Raw genomic sequence first — 19,569 nt, forward strand, 5'->3', positions numbered from 1 at the left:
CCACATGTGTCCTGCCTGGCTCAGCTCTCCTCAGCTCTTGGTGATGCCACAGCAGGTAAGCAGACACACAGGGCCAGTGTCCTTGTCTGCAGGAGATCTCCAAGCCTCTCCTGCAGTCCCAAGGGCAGGCAGAAGGGCAGAGGCAGAAAACTCCTGCTGAGCTGCGTACACACAGCCCATAGCCAAGCTGGCATGCTGACAGTGATAGCGTTGCATGGGCAGCCAAGGCCAGTGCGGAACAGAGCAAGTTCTGCACCTGCCCTCATCCGGCTGGAGCTCAGTGCTCGGCACAACCAGCCCTGAGGCACCAGTGAGAATTGCAGCGGAGAAGCAAAGCAAAGCGTCTGGTTCCTTGCAACAGCCTCAGCACGTGGCAGCTGATGCGGCCACATGCTCAGCACTGCACAGCTGCTCCAGATGTGGTTTGCACATGACAGCTCTCCCTGCTCTGCGCCACCGGACACAGCCTAGAGAAGCGGCTTAACCCAACCTCTGCTTTGAGGTGGCACCCGTGGGCTGTCACTTGGCTACTCATTTCTCTTGAGAGCACATAAAAACACAGAGAAATTCCTTTGGCCAGACCAGGCTGGTGGCTTGAAAAGGAGAGGAAAGACCTTTGGCAAGGTTGAAGGAGATGCTGATTTCTGTTTTACAGTCAGCATCTCCAGTGACGAACGTGGGTGACCAATCTCCTGTGGGACATGAGATGTATAGTGAGGGATAGTAGCTGTTCTCTTCTGGCACGTGTCATGGGACACAGGATTCCAGGAAACCCTTATCAGACCTTATCTCACAGCCAGGTCCCCTCCCCTGTGTGGTAGCCAGGCGGGATCATATGGATCAATGAATGAATTCCTGTATTGTCACATCTCCAGTCCTATCAGCCCTGCTAGAGCTTGCCCAGATATAGCTGTGTCATTGGGATGTGATTCCGTATTCCAGGTAACAAAGCAGCAGCAAAAATCCCCAGCCCAGCCCACATCCTGGAAAGTCCTGTCCCAGGCACTGTACGATGGAACAATACAAAATGGTGATAAACTGCACTGTCTTGCATGTGGCAGGGGGTGGGAAATGAACTTCACCTGCTCAGGTAGGGACTAATTTCCATTTTGACTTGGCAGGAGGCAACATCTGCAGGCAGCAGAGAGCCAGCGGGGCCTGGGGATGAGAGCAGGGCAGGGAGCCCAGAGGGTGGAAAACACGGTGAGAGGCACGTGAGAAGCTGATTGATGTGCCCGGTGTTTCAGTGGCACCTTGGGGCTGGCCAGCACTGCTGCCTGCTGCTGGGTCAGTTGAGCAGCAGGGACGGGAAGGTGGTGGTGATGCCTCCAGAGCTAAAGAAGAGGCACGTTGCTGCACAGCACCGCAAGGAGCAGGGCCTGGCCACTGCAATGTGTGGAAGGGTCACAGCTGTGCACAGCCCCTGGGCTGCTGCCGCACTTGTTTGCGTACGACCCTGCCCACCCAAGCGCTCTACAAACATCCGCGGGATGTCCCTCGCCATGCCGTGTCCCTCGTAGGGAGGGACAGAGGGGGCTGCGACATGCGGGAGGAACCGTGCAGAGGCGTTGCTGGATCTAAACTGGCTGTTGCTTGGGAAAATGGGAAGCTGACTTGCCCACCATGCACTTTTAGGATATGGAAGTCCAAAAGGCACTTGAGATTATAAGAGGATAAGTGTGCATGCTGGGAGCATCTTTACCAGGCAGAGCAGTCCCCTGCCTCCCACCAGCACCGGGGCTCAGCAGTGCCCTCCATGCCCTGTCCATGTCCCCTCCCTGACCCTCTGCCCCCTTGGGCACCTCATGCAGCGAGCAGCTGTCCCAGCCCTCTCCCTCCTGCCCCTCCAGCCCATGGAGCGTGTTTATCCCCAGCACCTGGCTCTGCTGCTGCCTGGGGCACCCCCAGCTCCGAGACCCCACCACCCCAGCAAGCAGAGGGGCTCCCCAGCCCCTTCCCCGGCCCGCAGCTCACCCGAGCTCTCCTGGCTGCTGCTGCCAGCACAGCCGCGCTCGCCCCGTGTCAGCGCGTACCTGGAGCACAGAGCCCGCTGCTGGGACAAAGGCTGTCCCGAGTCCCTGCTCTGGCCCTCCCCTTGGCTCCGGACCAGCAACCTGCCCAGGAGAGCGCTTGGCCAGGAGGCAGCGAGGCCGAGGCTGGAGAGCTGGGGTGGAAGTGGTGCCTGGTGTTAACCACTTCGCTGCTGGAGGAGTGGCTCTGCCGGGGAGACCTCCAGCCACGGGCTGCTGGGGGGACCTGGTGGGGTTCAGCCGGGGACAGCCCCTCGAGAAGCTCATGACAAACCTCTGCTCCTTGGGGAGCCTGTGAGCCGGCTGGGCCTGGGGTGAGGGCAGCGGCTGAGATCTGAGAGCCCCACAAACATCCCTGTCCCAGACCTGCTGCAGAAACACCCCGCAAGGTAAAGCATGGGCCAAGCCTGCCAGCGCACAGCCCTGCTGTCACCGGGCTCTGCGTGCCCCACGCCGCCCCACCGCAGGCACTGACAGCCTGGCAGAGGGGCCAGCACAGACACAGGAGGGACCTGGCAGATCCAGACCCGTCCTCACGGCTGGGAACACACCTACATGGCCAGGGGCTTGTCCCCACAGCTAGAGAGCAACCTGATCTCCACAGCCAGGGACCTGTCCCCCTGATTCCACAGCCACAGACTCATCCTCACAGCCAGGGCCCATCTGTCCCCATGGCCAGGGTCCCATCTATCCCCATGGCCAGGGACCCACTCCCAGAGCCAGGGACCCATCCTCACGGCCGGTGTCCTGTCTGTCCCCCCAGCCAGGGATCCACCTGTCCCCATGTCGAGGGTCCCAACTGTCCCCACAGCCAGGGCCCCATCCTCCTGGCCAGGCTCCTGTCTGTGCCCAGCCCGGGCACGCAGCCCGGGGTGCGGGCAGGGCAGAGGCGCAGGCAGCAGCTGCCGCCGGCCCGCAGGCAGCGCCGAGCCCCCGCCCCGGCCCGGCCGGCCCCAACCCGGACATCCGAGCCCGGCCCAGGCCGCACTTTCGCTTTGCACCGCGGGGCCGGGCGCGGGCAGGGCTGCCCCGGGGCTGTGCCCGGGGGTGCGGGCAGCGGGAGCAGCGGGAGCAGCGGGAGCAGCGGGCTCGGCGCTCCCTCGCCCGAGGAAGCAGAGCAGGGTGTCCGGCACAGGTACGGCGGGGGCAGCGGGACCGCGGCCGCTCTCCCGGGGGCCGAGCAGGAGGGAGCCTTCGGCCCTGCCCCGTCCCGGCGCTGCCGGCGGGGGAGCGCTCGGCTCCAGCCCCGCTTGGCCCGGGGCTGCTGCTGCCGGCCAAGGGTCATGGTGTCCCCACCGTGTCCCTGGGGGATGTGCGGGTCCCGGGACAAGGGGAGCCCGGGAGGGGCTGCGAAGATGTGGCGGGGGCAGGCGGGCTGGGGCTGCCCTGGCACAGACCCTCCCTCCCCACAGCCGGGATGCGGACGGGCCCGCTCGGGGCGCTGGGCTGGAGCGCGGCGGCCGTGCTGGGAGCGCTGGGGGTGGCCGCCTTCCTCCTGGTGCTGACCCCGGCCAAGGACGCTGCCCTTCCGACAAGGAGCAAAGTAGGTGCCCGGTGGGACCTGGGGGAGCTTGGGAGTGACCATCAGCCCCTTTCCGCCCCTAATCCTTCATGAGCCCTGCCTTCCTCTCCGCTTGCCTATAACCAGCACAGCTTTTCAGAGCTTAACCTAATCAATGTAGCACTGGGCAGATCAACCACCCCTCCTAAAACACAGTCCTACCTCCTTGTTAAAGAAAAGAGCAGCCCTTTTCCCGGGACTGCTCTGTTTTCCACCCCAGACACTTTCTCTTCTCTGTTTTCAGTTGTCCAGAGCACGTGGTGGGTTTACATCTTTCCTTGCTTTCTGCTGACTTTTGCAGACTGTTAAAAAATAGTCAGGGTTTGTGGGATTTGCCACTTCCCAAGGTCTGGGAGCAGCTTTGGCAGCCTGAGCCCTTTGGGATGTACTGGATCCCCCCCGCGCTGCAAATCACCCTGCTGACCTGCCCGTCTTCCCTGCCTGAGCTGGAACTCCCTTGAGTGGCTAAGTCAGGGGGGTGAGAGGTGGAGCGGGGCTGCTAAAGGGAGGATGGATGTTTAAAACTGCGCCGCTTGCATTCATGGACGGGAAGGCGAGAGTAGAACCTCTCAGAAACCCCCGTGGCATTTGGTGCAGCCCTGAGCATAATGTGACCCCGTGTCCCCTCTGCCTCCCCAGTACGGGCTGGTGTTCGACGCCGGCTCCACGCACACGGCTCTTTACATCTACCGATGGCCTGTGGACAAGGAGAACGGCACCGGCATCGTCTCCCAGGTTGAAGCCTGCACCGTGTCCGGTGAGTGTGCCCACATGTGTCTGTCCCTGGGTAAGGAATTTGACTGCCAGTTACCTCCGTTCCTGGAGCCAGTGGCTCACAGCATGGGATGCTGGATGTGCAGAGTTTGCTCCTTCTCCCATGTAACTGCTCCCTTGACTTTTCTTCCAACAACAGCTCTTCACAGCTGCTTTCATAACATGCAGGTTCATGTTCCCACGGGGCCTCCTAAAACCTCTGCAAAAATCCCTAAACATTACTGGGTTTCTGCTGGTTTTTGTAAATGGTTCCAAACTGCTCTTTGGGTCAGCAGTTCCCTTTTTGGTATCTGTAAAGCACCAAACACAGTGGAGTTTTGGGCTGTGACAGGGACATCTGGGTATTGCCAAGAAGATCCAGAGAGCTCCCTGGCCTGGGCAATGGGAGGACACTCTGGCTGGCACTGAGCTCGCTCCATCCCCGCTGCTCTCTTGCAGGACCCGGCATCTCCAGCTACGCAGACGACCCCGCTGGGGCTGGAGCCAGCCTGAAGCCCTGCCTGGACAAGGCCATGGAGATCGTCCCGGCAGAGCAGCAGCGGGACACCCCCACCTACCTGGGGGCCACAGCGGGGATGCGGCTGCTGAGGTAGCGGCCCTGCCCGGTGCCAACCACCTCCTCCCCCTGCCCCAGCAACCTTGTGTTTGTGCATCGGAGCCGGTGCAGGGGGCTGGGACGGGGATCTGGGGACACGGGGGGCTGGGGACATGGGGGCCGGGGGCACAGGGCACTGCTGCCCGCGCAGGCCACGGCGAAGGGCAGAACATCCATGTCTGCATCCGCCGGGGTGTCCAAGGGATCTGCAGCTGTGCCCGTGGGGAAACCCCCAGCACCAGCCCGGCAGCAGCCCCAGGGCTGGATCAGCCTCCTGGGCCAGACTTGCCTGAACCTTCCCATGTGCCCAGGCTGAGCCCGCAGGCCGCGGTTTAGGGAGAGTCCCAGCACAGCGGCCGAGGGATTTGGCGGCTGCAGGAGAGGCACCGCGGGCAGGGCAGCGATGGAGGGGATGCGCCTGTCTCTGGGCAGCTCCGCTCCTCGGCAGAAGGCGGCAGCCTCTTGCTGTTCGCCGTGCACTGAAAGCTCCCCGGCCATCAGCTCCTGCACTGCATGGGGTTTATCTCCTTCCCTGCGCAGGGAGCAGAACAGCACCAAGGCCGAGCAGGTCTTCGCCGAGATCGCCAAAGCCATTGGCGAGTACCCCGTGGACTTCCGCGGAGCTCGGATCCTGACGGGGAACGAGGAGGGCTCCTTTGGCTGGATCACCGTCAACTACCTCCTGGAGACCCTTGTCAAGGTGCGGGCTGGGGCATCGGGCAGAGGGTGTCCCCCTCCCTGCTGTGCCGTGGTCTGGGCTGTGGTTGCCCCATGCTTGGTCCCCCTGGGTAACTCCTGGTGTGGGGCAGTTCTCCTTCACAGGCCAGTGGACCCACCCACCGGCAGAAGATTTGGTGGGTGCTCTGGACCTCGGTGGCGCTTCAACCCAGATCACATTCCTTCCTGGGACCACCATAGAAGACAGCAGCACAAGAGCCCTCCTTCGGCTGTACGGGACCAACTACTCCATTTACACCCACAGCTACCTCTGCTATGGGCAAAAGCAAGCCCTGAAGATGCTGGTGGCATCCTTACACCAGGTAACCAGCTCCAGCCTTTTGCTCCTCCGCCGCAGCCTGAGCCCTGATCTCACCGCGCTGGGCCGGCGGGCGCTGGGCTGGGTGCCTTTGTGCAGCCCCCAGTGAGGATGGTGGGTACAACAGGGGCACCATGGCAGGAGCCATCCCGGGGTGTCCCAGCTGCAGGGCAGGACTGAGCCCAGATGGAGATGGACACTGCAAAGCAGAACGCCTGGCCACGGCTGCTGCCAGGATGGTGGGGGCCGTTTTACCCACCAGATCTGCGTCCCTGTCCAGACGGAGGGGCTGTGTCAGATCAGCCACAGGGGGCTGGAAGGGGCCAGTCCTGGAGAATGGAACCTGCTGGGTGCTGGGAGGTTGGGAAGACTCAGTGAGACTTTTTAGCACCAGTAAGGCAATGGGTAAGTTGGTTTTGTGGGTAGAAATCCAAACATGCTGGTCTATAGCAGTAAGCGCTGGGCATGGGAGAGTACAGGGAGGTGTTGTTGCTGCACAGGGGATACTCATATCTGTAGCTTGGCTGTGGGTAAGGGCTCAGCACTAGTTTGTGCTGGCTGGAATGGGCAAAAGACCACGGTGCAAAGAGAATTCAGTGTCTGCTTTGGTTTTGAATAAATGGCTTCTCAGCCTTGGCTCTGCCCTGAGTCTGGTGACCCTGCAAAGGAGGAGTGGGGACAAAATGGGTCCACATGCAGCACAGGGTACAAAACCACAAGGCCCTGGCCATGCGACTTGTCAGTGTCGCTGATCCCTGACCACAGTGGGGTTGTGCCATGCTTGTCACCAGGATTCTGTGTCTGTGTCCCATGGATGAGACTCCATGGGTGGTGGTGCCAGCATGGCAGTGTCCTGCACCTGAGTGTGGGAACAGGGGCTGTCTGTGGGCTCTGTCTCCTTTCCATCCTCATCCTCAGTGCCAGGGTGATGCTAATGGCTCCTGCTCTCTCCAGGGCAACCTGTCTTCCCAGCACATATCACACCCCTGCTACCCCAGCGGATACCAGGAGAACGTCACCACAGCAGAACTCTACAACAGTCCCTGTGTCCATGCACCACACACATCCAGCCCTGCGCAGGTCCTCACGGTGACGGGGACAGGGGACCCAGGGGCATGCAGCATCGCTGTCCGGAAAGTCTTCAACATCAGCTGTGGGGCCAACAGGACGTGCGGGTTCAACGGGGTTTATCAGCCGCCCGTGCGGGGACAGTTCTTTGTAAGGAGCCTCCGTTGGCGTGGCTGTGGTGGGGGTGTGGGGTTTTGGGGCACCAGGGGCTGGCCAAGACCCCGGGAAAACTGCTGTAGGAGGAAAGTGTGAATAGTGCCAGCCCTGAAAGCTGGAACATGCCTGATGCACGGAGACAGGCAGGGTGCTCCCCAGCCTGCCAGGCAGACCCTGGCCTCTTGTCACAGCACCAGCCTCTGTCGCTGTGGGGAGCAGCCCCAGGGCTCCCTCCCAGCGGGTCGGCCCACATCACCCTGCGGTGCTGAGAGTGGCCTTGGGGACCCCTGCGGAGCAGCCCGAGGGAGGGCCGGGGGTGGCAGTGGCCTGGGTGCTTCACTAACCTGCTGCCTTTGCTCTTGAACACCCGCAGGCCTTTTCAGGGCTTTATTACAACCTTCACTTTCTGAACCTGACTGGAGTGCAGTCCCTGAGCGCAGTCAATGCCTCTATCTGGCAATTCTGCAACAGCAGCTGGGAGAAGGTGAGATCCCACCTAGGAGGTCCCAGCCCCTGCCCATGTTTTGCCTGAGGGCTCATGCACAGCTCATCCTCTGCTGCACAGAGATCTCTGGGCAGGCAGAGCTGGGAGAGCAGCCTGCAGCCGCCTGGCCCCTCCTTGCCCCCCAAGCCCAGGCACTCCCCGTCTTTGCTCCATGGGGCCGTTACCTGCCCCAAGCTCTGCTCTGTGCCAGCAGCCCCTCTGCTCTTCCCCCGCTGCAGGTGCGGAAGGAGTTCCCCACCATGAACAGGACCCACCTTCGCGACACCTGTGCAGCCAGCGCCTACACCCTCAGCCTTCTCCTGCAAGGCTACAAATTCAACGACACAACATGGCCTCACATCCACTTTGTCCAGCAGGTAGGAGAGTGGTTGGTAGCCCCCAGCTTCCACTTTGTGCCGTGAAATGGTGGCGCCCACCTTGCCCCTGCCTGAGTGGGGATCAGGGGATGCGGAGGGAGCCAGTGTCCCTGCTCATGGCAGGGGTGGCACTGGATGAGCTGGGAAAGTCCCTTCAACACAAACTGTACTATGACTCTATGATTCTGTGACCTGGGGGTGCAACAGCAAAGGTCTTGTCTAGCTGTCTGGCTTGCCTGGTACCTTGTAGCCTCTCTTCCTTTTTGTCTACACAGGTCGCTAATGTAGACGTGGGCTGGACTCTGGGCTACATGCTCAATCTCACCAACATGATTCCCTCAGAGACTCCCCAGAGAGTCGTAGGGCTCCAGAGAAGCAACTGGATTGCAGCCACAGTTTTACTGGCCGTCATGCTCGTCCTCATCTTCTGCCTGCTCACAGTCACATGCTGCCAGAAAAACCTCTCCGGTTATGAGAGGGTTTAGCAGCACTGGCTGCAGAGGCTGCTGGAGCCACTTAGCCCTGCTGCTGCTCTGGTGTGAGGAGCTGCAGATGGGGGAATTGTCCTCACCTGTCCAGGAGCTGGGGACTTGAATGTGGGGCACCTGTGTCCTGGCCTGCTGAGCTGGAACCGGCACAGGCTTTAAAAAATCCTCCCTGTAGCTGTGTGCTGTGTGGTTTTCCTTTCCCTTTGCTGCTGGTTGGAGATGCTCTAGGAGGGAGGTGGTGGCGGCGGCGGCTGTGTGGGGCAGGGGCTCATTGCTGGGGACGTGGGGACCATAGTGACGCAGAGTGGCTGGAGATGGTGGGGCAGGGAGGGAGAAGGAGGATCCGGCAGCAATGGGATCATCACAGGGCTGGTTACAGCCGCAGCAGGACATGTCCTGACCCATCCCAGGACAAGCGTCTGTGTCACTCATGGCAGTGGTGCTGGGACTGTGGGGAGATGCTGGCCCAGGAGATGGGTCGGGGGCTCTGCCCAGGCGTGGGGAGCCCTGCGAGGTGGGGGTGGCAGCAGCCCCCTGCTCTGCTGCACAAGGCTCCTCTGGCCCAGCTGCATGCCACATCTGTGCCTGGCAGATATCTCACCCTCCCTTTCCAATACACGGGGTGGTTTGGGAACGTTGCTGGGACATGTCAGGGGCAGCTCCCAGGGCCCCCCTCATGTATCCGGGGAGTTCCCCTGGCAGACAGTGGATGGGTGAGGTGGGACACCCTGGCTCTCGAGGAAAAGGCCTGTCCTCATGCCCTGCTGGCACTGCAAGGTCTCCAGGGCCATCTCCGGTAGCACTGAGCTGTGTTGACTCTCCCTCGAGTTCCCGTCGTCATCACCAACCCTTATCTGGGAGACAAACAAATCGTCACTGTACATGAGAAAAGTAATGGGCATTTCCCCATGTGCTGCCTTTTACAATGTTTTTTTGATGACGAGAGACACCTGCCTTTCTGCAGAAATGCCAAAGGTCAGCTCCTTGCTGCCAGCAGGCAAATGAGATGAATCATCCCCCAGGCAGATAAGAAATGAGCAGAAGGGAAGGCAAAGGCAGGAGCAGGGTTGGGGCAGCAGTAGCATCCTGCTGGAATCTCAGCCTGACAGCACCGTGTCCAGGCCTTCTGCTGGGGCTGCAGCCCCTGCCCTCCTCGGCCACTCCACCATCCAGCTACCAGGGCGCTCAGGTGTGATTTGGGGAAAACAATTCCCATTGTGCAAGTGCGGCGAGATGGGGTCCTGAGGCAACCCCCCCATGTTCCATTGCTCTGCCAAGAACAATGCCCCATAGTGTAAGTGCACGGAAGGTGGGGAAACTGAGGCACAAGTGTGGTGAGACAATGTGGAGGTACGCTCCTGGTGCTCTTGGAGTTCCTGACGTATGGGAACAGACCCGTTTCTGCCTGGGAAAGGTGGTGACCATCTGTCACTGCTGGCAGCCCAGTGCACCCGGGACTCAGCCCGAGAGAAATGGTACCGGAACAATACCGGCCAGAGAGTTCTGGATGCTCCAGAATGTGAACTCAGGAATCCTAAGGATGGCTACAGTGAACAAATACTGACTGAAGTAAACGATCTTGCGATCCTATAAACAGCGATCCCGAAGTGAGATCCTGTGAGCTCTCCTGGATCGTGGTGGGCTCGTTCTCGAGGTGGGAGACCCTCAGAGACATCTCGCGATGAACCGCCATTGTGAAGCCATGGGTGAGGACAGATTCCTCGAGTTTCAATCAATCACACATTGAGGAATGGCAGTGCGTTGAAGTGAGCAATTTGCTTGGGAAGGACATTTTAGAGGTATACTTCCACCTATATTCCACATACATACGCACAAAGCTATAGGTTAGTGTGTATGAATATATTCAAACATCCATGGATTAATGTGTGTGTGTGTTTATAGATTCATACATAAGCTTTTAATCATACCTGTGTGTGTGTGTCTGTATGTAAGTGATGTAACTTTCTATTTTGTGAGTACAGTGTGACCCTTGACATCAATGAATCTATAATCAAGTTGCTGTTTTAATTGTAACAAATTCCATTGAATTGTTTTAAATAATTTTGTTAATCAGCTGTTAAGTGCTAGTAGAAATAATATATCTACCACAACCAATTTCAAAGTGCTGCTAAACCAAAACAGTGTTAACATTCCATTCTGTGACGTGATGGGACAATGTTGTCTCCAAGAAGATGATCAGGAACATGGATCCATTTATCCCAGAAGAAAAGAAAGATGATGATGAGATGAGATGAGGATGAGATGAACCCTCTGGGGAGGCACGGACCACGCTACCAACTTTGGATGCTACAGCTCTCTGAAAGGAGCTTGGAGCCAGGGGGGGTCGGGCTCTGCTCCCCAGGAACAAGCGCCAGGAGCAGAGGAAACGGCCTCAAGTTGCGCCAGGGGAGGTTGAGGTTGGATCTGGGAACAATTTCTTCCCCAAAGGGCTGTGGGGCGTTGGAACAGGCTGCCCAGGGCAGTGCTGGAGTCACCATCCCTGGAGGGTTGGACAGACGGACATGAGGTTCTCAGGGACATGGGGCAGTGCCGGGGTGGGTAACAGTTGGACTTGATGATCTTGAGGGTCTCTTCCAACCAAAATGATTCTGTGATTCTATGATTCCATGATTTGCCTTCTGTCTCCAAGCCCATCAGACAAGCCCAAACGCTGCACCCTCAGGAGAGCCAGCGGGTACCGCAGAGCCTGGCACATCCTCCCTCTGGCGGAGCTGCCAGGGACCTGCCTGCTGCTGGCCACCGCGGCCAGAGCCAGCACTGCAGAAAGCACCATGTCACCATGTGCCTGCAGCCCTGCACCAACCATCCAGTGCCCGGGGGGTTCTGCCACGGCCAGGCTGGGTCTCCACGGCCCCATGTGTCAGCCGGTGGGATGGAGGCCACATCTACCAGGCGTAGTGGTGTCAGGAGGCAGACAGACATGGCTGAGGTTTCTGTGGTGTGTAGGCTGATCCCAGCAGGTCTCCACAGATTGGAGCTCACTGGAAACCTCACATAGTGCCTGTCTGCATAGTGGGGCCAGTCCCATGGGAGGTCAGACCTGAGTTTTCTGGTGCCATAGAGGTTAATGTTCTCAGTGTCATTGACCCAGCCTCAGGCTGCCAGTCCTGCAGGTAGGAGTACAGGGTACCCCAGCACGGATGACCCTCCAGCCCTGATGACACTTGGCAGGCTCCAAAACGCTGCCAGGCTCCTACACCCACAGGAGCAGAAGCAGAGCAACAATCCCCATGGCAAGTGTGAGGATGATGAAGGTGATGGCTGCAGCCCACAGGGAAGGAACGTGCCCCTTCACTTGTGCTGGAGCCTCTGCTGGGATCATGTTGGTGAGGTTCAGCATGTAGCCCAGCGTCCAGCCGACGTCGGCACTCCCCGCCTGCCCAGGGAGAGAGGGGACAATGAGTTATCACTGCAGAGGAGCCACAGCGATGGCACAGGGCCACCTACTCCTGCACGGCCCCAGCGGGGTGCAGAAGCTGCCCCCACACGCAGTGCCACGCTGGGATGGGGGCAGGCAGGGCTGTCTGCACCCCGGTGCTCACAGCACCCCGTGTGGGCAGCCGGCTCTTCTCCCCAGCACTGCCCCTGCAAGGGCAAGTGCTGAGTCCTGCACTTGCGTCACAACAAACCCAGGCAGCACTACAGGCTCAGGGAAGAGTGACTGGAAAGCTGCCTGGCAGAAAAGGACTTTGGGGTGTTGGTGACAGTGGCTGAACATGAGCCAGTGTGTGCCCAGGTGGCCAAGAAGCCACCAGCATCCTGGCTCGAACCAGGAACAGTGTGGCCAGCAGGACCAGAGCAGAGATTGTCCTCCTCTACTAGGCACTGGTGAGGCCCCACTTCAAATCCTGGGGTGGGTTTTGGGCCCCTCATGCCAAGAAAGCCCTTGAGGTGCTGGAGCGAGTTGAGAGAAGGGAACGGAGCTGGTGAGGGGCTGGAGCACAAGTGTGATGGGAGCGGCTGAGGGACCTGGGGGGTTCAGCTGGAGAACAGGAGCTGAGGGGAGACCTTCTGATCTCTGAACTGCCTGAAAGGAGCTTGGAGCCAGGGGGGGTCGGGCTCTGCTCCCCAGGAACAAGCGCCAGGAGCAGAGGAAACGGCCTCAAGTTGCGCCAGGGGAGGTTGAGGTTGGATGTGGGGAACAATTTCTTCCCCAAAGGGCTGTGGGGCATTGGAACAGGCTGCCCAGGGCAGTGCTGCAGTCACCATCCCTGGAGGGTTGGACAGATGGACATGAGGTTCTCAGGGACATGGTTTAATGCCAGGGGTGGGTTATGGTTGGACTTGATGATCTTGAGAGTCTCTTCCAACCAAAATGATTCAGTGATTCTATGGTACTCCTGCCCGCAGGGTGGGCTTGCTGCCTACCTTCATCTGGAAGGAGATGCTGTTCCAGCTGGTCTCATTAAACTTGTAGGCGTCAAGGAGGAGTGTGAGGATGTAGTTGGCGTTGGTGCAGTATTTAGGCAGTCGCTCAGGATTCTCTTCAGGGTAACTAGAAGACAGCTGGGGTGGGGACGTGTTTGGGGAGGAAGGGAAGTTATTTGCAGGCGGTTCCCATGCAGGGACAATGCCCTGGTGGGTGCTGTATGAGGCACCACGCTACACAGCCACCAGCATTCAGAACAAGACTCCTAGACCAGGCAGGTATTTTAGACCTGACCACACAGGTCTGTCCTGTAGGTATTTTAGACCTGTCTTCCTCCTTCAAGGAGGATTTACACTCCATGTGAAAACAGACATACAGGAGCTCCTCCTGCTGCAGGTTCTCCCATCTCAGCCTCCCCGTGCAATGGGCTCCTGCTCTCTGCTCCATGGTGGTCCCAGCACATCTTATCTGTCCCCATTTGACTCATCCCCAGTGTGGTGCCAGCAGCTGGCTCTCCTCTCGGCATCCTGCAGTGCTACAGACCCATCTCCATCCCCAGCTCCTGTGCTGAGGTTTCGCCACCTTCACCTGCCCTGGCTGCCCCTTCCCATGTTACATGAGCAAGGAGGGTCCCCAAGGGTGGGTGCAGGAAGGTCCTGGCTCCCACATGGAGCTCAGGGACAGCTTTGCTGTGTCGGGCACAGCTCTGCAACCAGGAGCCTTGTCCTGAATGGGTCCCCGCTCCTTCTCCCCCACCCCAGGACTCCCCCACAGCCTCCCGTCATGGGGAACGTACATCTGCCCAGCTTCTGCTGCAGAAATGCTCGATGGTTGCCCTGACAGTGGCCAGTGACTGCCCCTCGGTCAGGTTGAGAAACTTGAAGTTGTAGTAAAAGGCAGAGAAGGCCTGAAAGGCAAGAGGCAGAAATGTCACTGAGCTACAGTGAAGAACGCCCCCCGGCAGCTGCCTCTGTCTCCCTTGGTAGAGGAGATGGGGTTTGTCCTTCCCTGGGTTTGTCCCTCCACCATATAGTCCCAGGGGGTCATTGTCCATGTCCCACCAGAGGTAAAGGGCTGGAGGTGCAGGTGCTACAGCAGCACATGGAGCACGGGCAGAGCCTGAAGGCTGCTCACTAAGCTGTTTGTTTCACTGAAAACTTGACTAAGCAGCTGTTTCATTAACGTGATCCCATTTTTGGAGATCTGGTTGGAAAGTCAGATGCCAGCAATCCCTGGTGAGTCCTGGGGCAGTGGTCATTTGGGAGCTTCTTCCCCTGCTTCTGCTGCAAGGGAGGTGACAGCGCCATGGGGCACATGGGGACACCACAGCAGCTGGGGACATGCTCTGCTGGGGAGGTGGGAGGATGGGATTTGCCTTACGATGAACGGCCCGCTGACCGGGGGCTGGTAGATGCCGTCGAAGGTGCAGTTCTGTCTCTGGCCGCACGCCGAGAAGTTGAACAGCTTCTTGACGGCAGCCAGGCAGCCGCTGGCATCACCCCTGCCCTCCAGGGTCACGTTTCTGTCACCGAGGGCCAGGCGTGGGTCGCTCTGGTTTGTGCAGGGGCTGGTGTGGAAGGAAGACAGCGAGACGGTTTCATTGTAGTCTTTTGGGTAGCACGGGTGATCGACTCGCGTGCTGGAAGGCGACTCCTGGGAACAGTAAAATCGCAGCTGCAGCCGCCTCCTGACCCTCTCGGTGGCCGTGCCGGGTGGCAGGACCCACCCCTGAGCCACAGGCACATCTCCCACCTCCCCAGCACCTTCTCCTGCTGTGACCCTGCTCTTGTCGGCCACCTGCAGTCCCAGCCTGAGCTCAACACTAATTCTCACTCTGCTTTGTGTCATTCCCTCTCCCACGGAGACAGACCAACTTCATGAACTCAGCATGCCTCTCCCCTGGCCAGCAGGACATGTCTGGGGCACGCAAAGCCCTCTCCAGCCCAGCTCCAGCTCCAGCCCCAGGCAGGGACACCGCCTGCGACCTTCCTGGCAGTGCAGCATGAGCAAGCAGCTTGCCAAGGCTGCTCCTCCTGGTAACACGCAGCTCCATGAAGACCCTCTTCTCCTCTGACATTCCAAAAAATGCCCTGAGAAAGATCTTTGGTCCACTTTTCTCAGGCCTGTGCAGTCACAGAGTAGTTGAGGTTTGGGAGGAGCTATAGGGATACCTGTGCCAACCCGCTCCATGACCAACTGGATCAGACTGCCTTGTCCTGTCAAGTTCTGAATATCTCCAGAGAAGGCAACTCCACAGCATTTCTGGGCCATATTCCGATATTAGACCACTCTTATTGAGAAAAAGTTTTCTCCTGCATCTGGTCAGAAACTCTCATGTTCCACACGTCACCTCTTGTTCTGTCACTTTGTACCTTCAAGCAGAGCCTGGTCCTGCCTTTTCTACCCCCTGTGCAGGCAGCTGTACGCAGCCAGAAGATCTCTCCTGAGCCGCCCTTTTTGCTTCCCTTCTCCACATCCCATGCTCTAAAGAGTCTGTCCCTGCCCTCAGTTCCTGCTGATGGCTCTCTGGAAGAGAGCCTGTTCTTAATTAATGCATTAACAAGCCTGTGGTTGGCATCACGAGAGCAGAGTGCCATTACCCCCCTGTTCCCCTCTCACCGCAATTAATTCCTTTGCCAGGCGTTTCAGCATCTCGTTCTGCCCGTAGCAGAGGTAGCTCTGTGTGTAGATGTCGTAGTCATACCCGTACAGTGTGAGCTTGGAGGCTTCATTCCAGTTTATCACTGAACTCTTGGGCACAAAGCTGATTTGAGTGGATGCTCCTCCAAGATCCAGCGCTCCAAGAATGTTGGCTGCCTCTGGATGAAGCCACGTGTGTGCTTTGGGGGAGTACTGCCAAAGAAAGACGGGAGGAAGAGGAGTAGTGCACGGCTGGTCTAAGCATGAGCAAAATCCTCATTCCATTGAAGTCAACAGGGTTTTGTTACTAAATTCAATAGGTGTTCAATTCAACGTTTTCTGCAGGTGACACCCCACCGTCTTTCCTGCCCAACCAGCCTGGCCATTTATTAGAGCCATTAAAAACAGAGATGGACCTGTCTGTTGGATGTGCAGCGTGCTGAGGGCTCACATGGCTCTGAGTCACCGGTCCCCAGACCAAAGTGCTGGTGGGGACCTGGCCTGGGGGGCTGCCCTTCCCGAAGAGCAGTTGCAGAGGTACAGACGGACAGAAACCGCCCGACGGTGCCGGCACCGCGGGGAGCCGTGGCAGTGCTGGGACAGAGCGTGGCAGGGAAGAGGTTTGGTTCAAGCTTTGTTCAGACCAGCACACTGAGCCAGATCTGGGGCCTCCCCGTCCTACCCAGAGATGGACCTTCCTAGGCAACAAGGCCAAACCTGGCAGAAACAAACTGGGCTGCATGGCCACCCTCGCTGTCCCCAGGAGACCCTGTGGCCACATGGTGTGCAGATGTGCCCTCAGCTTTTGCTAGGAACACCCCCATCCCTAATTTCTCCCCCCTCTTTCACTGCAGGCAAGCCAGAGGATAACCAGCTGCTCCCCACGGTCATTCCTGAAAGCCACGAACCCAGAACTTTCCTAGTGTGACCAGCAAGCTTCAGAAAAATCAGAAAAACTGTATCAGCAAAGGAGCGGGCGTTTCACCCTTCTCCCACCTTAGCGAAGGAGTCCAGCAGGTAGTTGATGGTGATCCAGCCATACGCCCCCTCCTCCTCTCCCGTGAGGATTCGAGCCCCTTTGAAAGCCACGGGGTACTCTCGCATGGTTTTAGCGACTTCGGCCAGGATTTGGTCTGCGGCTGAGCTGTTCTGTTCCCTAAGAAGGACTCAAAGGTCAGGATACATACCCAGCTACATCAGTACTCACAGGGAACAGTCTGTTTCTTTCCCAGTTCCACATACTCCAGTTTTTTTACAACAAGCAGTTTGTGTGAAGTGATGTTTCCTGCTGCATAACTTGTCAAAACTGCTCATACAGCATAAACCCCAGCTGTCCAGACTTGGCATCACAAATCCGGGAGGAACAGCAACTCTTCCCTGCAGTGCAGTTTGATCCCAGTCACACAGAGCTCTGCCAGAACACCCTTCCCTAACAAAGTATCTCCATAGTGCTGGAGGCCAGAGCGGATTGTGCTGCAAAGCCCATGTTTGAACATCACCCACTGACCGCACCAAAGCCAGGGCTGGCTTCTGAGCTCCAGTGGGTCTTTTGGGAAGGTGCTGGTCTGTTTTCAGACCTCTGGGTGAGGGAAGATGTCTCGGGGCTGCTGGTTTTGCTTGCCCTCTGAAGCGAGTAACCTTCAGGCTATGACCCAGCTCCTTCCCAGGGAAGGGGTCTGATTGCCAGGGCACAGATATAAGTTTTGATATCTGTAACCATAAAACCAAGAGCCATGAAATGAAGCTTGGCATTTGCAGAGAGCTAATAGGGGCTGGTGAAAGGTGAAGGCAGGTCCTGCAGCACCTTGTTGCCTCCAAACTCTGCCTCGTTCCAACCCCAGCACCCATCCCTCTGGGCAGATGACACATCACCTGGTGCCATCTCAACTCTCTCATATTTAAGGAATAATGAAGAACAAGCAAAGAGCTCTGAGAAGCATTTCTTGCTTGGAACCGGGCTTGCAGCACCCTCCTGGGACGTGGGGATGCCAATGGACCCCTCTGAGCAGCCTCAGGGCCAATAGCTCAGGACAGCACAGCCACTCCAGTGTCCCCACTGGGCTGCCTTGTCCCCATCCCCAGTTGCTCACAGCAGCATGAGAGCTGGGAGCTCCTGGCATCCCAGTCCCATGCAGAACACGGTGTCCTGACAGCGGTCACTGCTCCATCACCCCCACACCCCACAGCGATACCTCAGTAGCCTCAAGCCTGCCGTTGCTCCGAGATACACTGGGACATCCCTCTGGTTTGCAGCAGGAACAATCTTCAGGGCTTTATTCAGGCACTCCCTTAGGGAATCACCAGCTTTTGGGGGATCGTTGGCATAGCTCGATATGCCTTTCCCTGGAAGAGACTCAGGCTGGGACAGGCTGAAGGGAACAGTCGGGGACAGGGATGTGGGAGCAAGAAGGCACAGAGCAGTGTGGGCTGTCACCTCTTAGCAACCAAGCATGCTTTTCCAGGGTCCCCTGAGATGTGACTGACCCATGCTCACATTCCTGTCCTATGGATCCCCATGTCTCCCATGCTTTCAGCAGTGTCCCCAGCTCTGTGGGTGAGACCTTTCCCAGCCAGGACAGTAGCTTGGGTGGCTGGGGGCAGTCCAAGGTGGAGGAATGAAAATCCAGAGCAACACTAATGTGCGTCCATTCTACCAAGTGCGTGGGCACTACATGGTGCTGAGTGCCCTCCAACCATGAGCAAAGCCAGTGGGGAGTCAGGGACCACCCTGCCTGAAGCCGGGCTCCCCACCGTGCCAGCAGTGACAGCCCAACGGACTGAGCTGCCCAGTGTGCACAGGTCAGCAAGGGGGAGGCCAGGTCATCCCACCCACTCCACAAACATGGGGCAGCGCCATGGCCGGGGGACACTGACCCTGGACATCACAGGACAAGCTCTGGCTGACCATGCCGGTGTCGTTCTTCTTGTCTGAATCCCACTCGTAGACAAACAGAGAGGTGTGGGATGAACCTGCGTCAAACACCATCCCATACTGGAAGGAAAATAGTGACACCATCATCACCATGCTGGTGGGAGGAGCAGCAGCACACCCCTGGCCCCACCACAGCCCGGCCAGGGTGGTCAGGCCACAAGATGTCCCCAAAACCACCTCTGTAAGGCAGAGCTGTCTGCTCCGTGGCAGAGCAGAGTGGTGACAGTGCGTGGCCTCAGTGTGGGCATTGGTCACAGCGACTGAGGGACTTTTGTGTTCCCTCCCCTGAAGTCCGTACAGCAACGCCAGCTCACACAAATATTTTATTGGTTGCTCCCTCCTGCTTTTTTAAAAAAAATTCTTTCTTGCTCACATATATTTTGTGTCTATGCTGGTCCAGGAGCACCCAGCCGTGTGCCTCTCCCCGTAAAGCCCCCCATCTCACCCCAAAACCTCTTCCAGCAGCCGAGGTGGTTTGCCAAGCTGCAGGGGAGGGACGGGGAGCAGCTGCCATGCTCATGCTGTGGTGTGAGCGGGGTGGGACAGGCTGGGGGGAGCTGGCAGGAGCCGAGCCATGGGGAATTGTGTCACCCTGTGCTGCAGCGTCCTGGGAGGGCAGAGGGAGTGGGGCAGGGCTGTGCCCTCCGCATCTGCCCCAAAGTAAGCTCCTCAAAACATGTCAAACACTCAGCATGGTGGCTAGTTTCAGTGGAGGCTTCCGTCCCTGACTTGGAGGTGACCAGGCTGTATTTCTTCTGCCTGCATCTTGAGATGGCAACCACCCAGCTACTACAAGGCAGGTCCTACCAAGTCCTCCTTCACCTCTTAACCCTGAAGATCAGCTATTGTCTCTGAGAACCTGCCCAAGGTGACCAGTGCCTGCAGTGGTGCTCAGGGACCCCCTTTTGGGCTCACCTTGACTGTGGGTGGCAGGGTGACATCTTCAATCTTCACCAGGCTGAGAACAAGGGCAATGATGGAGAGTGCAACCAGCGCCCCGACGATGGCAGCAGAGAAGTGCTTCTTGTTAGTGAACAT

At 58.3% G+C, this 19,569-nt stretch overlaps 2 protein-coding genes across 2 annotated transcripts; one reads left to right on the forward strand and one right to left on the reverse strand.

Moving 5' to 3' along the window:
• The first annotated feature begins 3,033 nt into the window (after positions 1-3,033).
• On the forward strand, positions 3,034-8,833 carry LOC309447329 (ectonucleoside triphosphate diphosphohydrolase 8-like). The gene is made up of 10 exons (XM_082067822.1): positions 3,034-3,165; positions 3,443-3,573; positions 4,231-4,348; positions 4,804-4,954; positions 5,501-5,660; positions 5,770-6,000; positions 6,951-7,214; positions 7,594-7,704; positions 7,944-8,081; positions 8,357-8,833. Exons 2-10 carry the CDS (start codon positions 3,448-3,450, stop codon positions 8,564-8,566), a joined length of 1,509 nt encoding a protein of 502 aa, XP_081923948.1. The 5' UTR covers positions 3,034-3,165; positions 3,443-3,447; the 3' UTR covers positions 8,567-8,833.
• Positions 8,834-11,783: 2,950 nt separating this feature from the next.
• Positions 11,784-19,569, reverse strand: LOC309447227 (ectonucleoside triphosphate diphosphohydrolase 8-like; the record flags this gene model as incomplete). Its single annotated transcript, XM_082067630.1, has 9 exons — positions 11,784-11,966; positions 12,959-13,096; positions 13,756-13,866; positions 14,340-14,612; positions 15,579-15,812; positions 16,596-16,755; positions 17,792-17,942; positions 18,474-18,591; positions 19,447-19,569. 9 exons carry the CDS (start codon positions 19,567-19,569, stop codon positions 11,784-11,786), a joined length of 1,491 nt encoding a protein of 496 aa, XP_081923756.1.

This window comes from Streptopelia decaocto (assembly GCF_964273445.1).
Source record: "Streptopelia decaocto genome assembly, chromosome: 17".
In the NCBI taxonomy this organism is placed as follows: domain Eukaryota; kingdom Metazoa; phylum Chordata; class Aves; order Columbiformes; family Columbidae; genus Streptopelia; species Streptopelia decaocto.

Excerpts from the sequence above, each read along its gene's own strand:
- LOC309447329 (XM_082067822.1), top strand. The coding sequence starts at position 3,448 with ATGCGGACGGGCCCGCTCGGGGCGCTGGGCTGGAGCGCGGCGGCCGTG. Across the intron at positions 5,661-5,769 it reads TCCTGGAGACCCTTGTCAAG|TTCTCCTTCACAGGCCAGTG; the intron begins GTGCGGGCTGGG and ends GGTGTGGGGCAG. Across the intron at positions 7,705-7,943 it reads GCAACAGCAGCTGGGAGAAG|GTGCGGAAGGAGTTCCCCAC; the intron begins GTGAGATCCCAC and ends CCCCCGCTGCAG.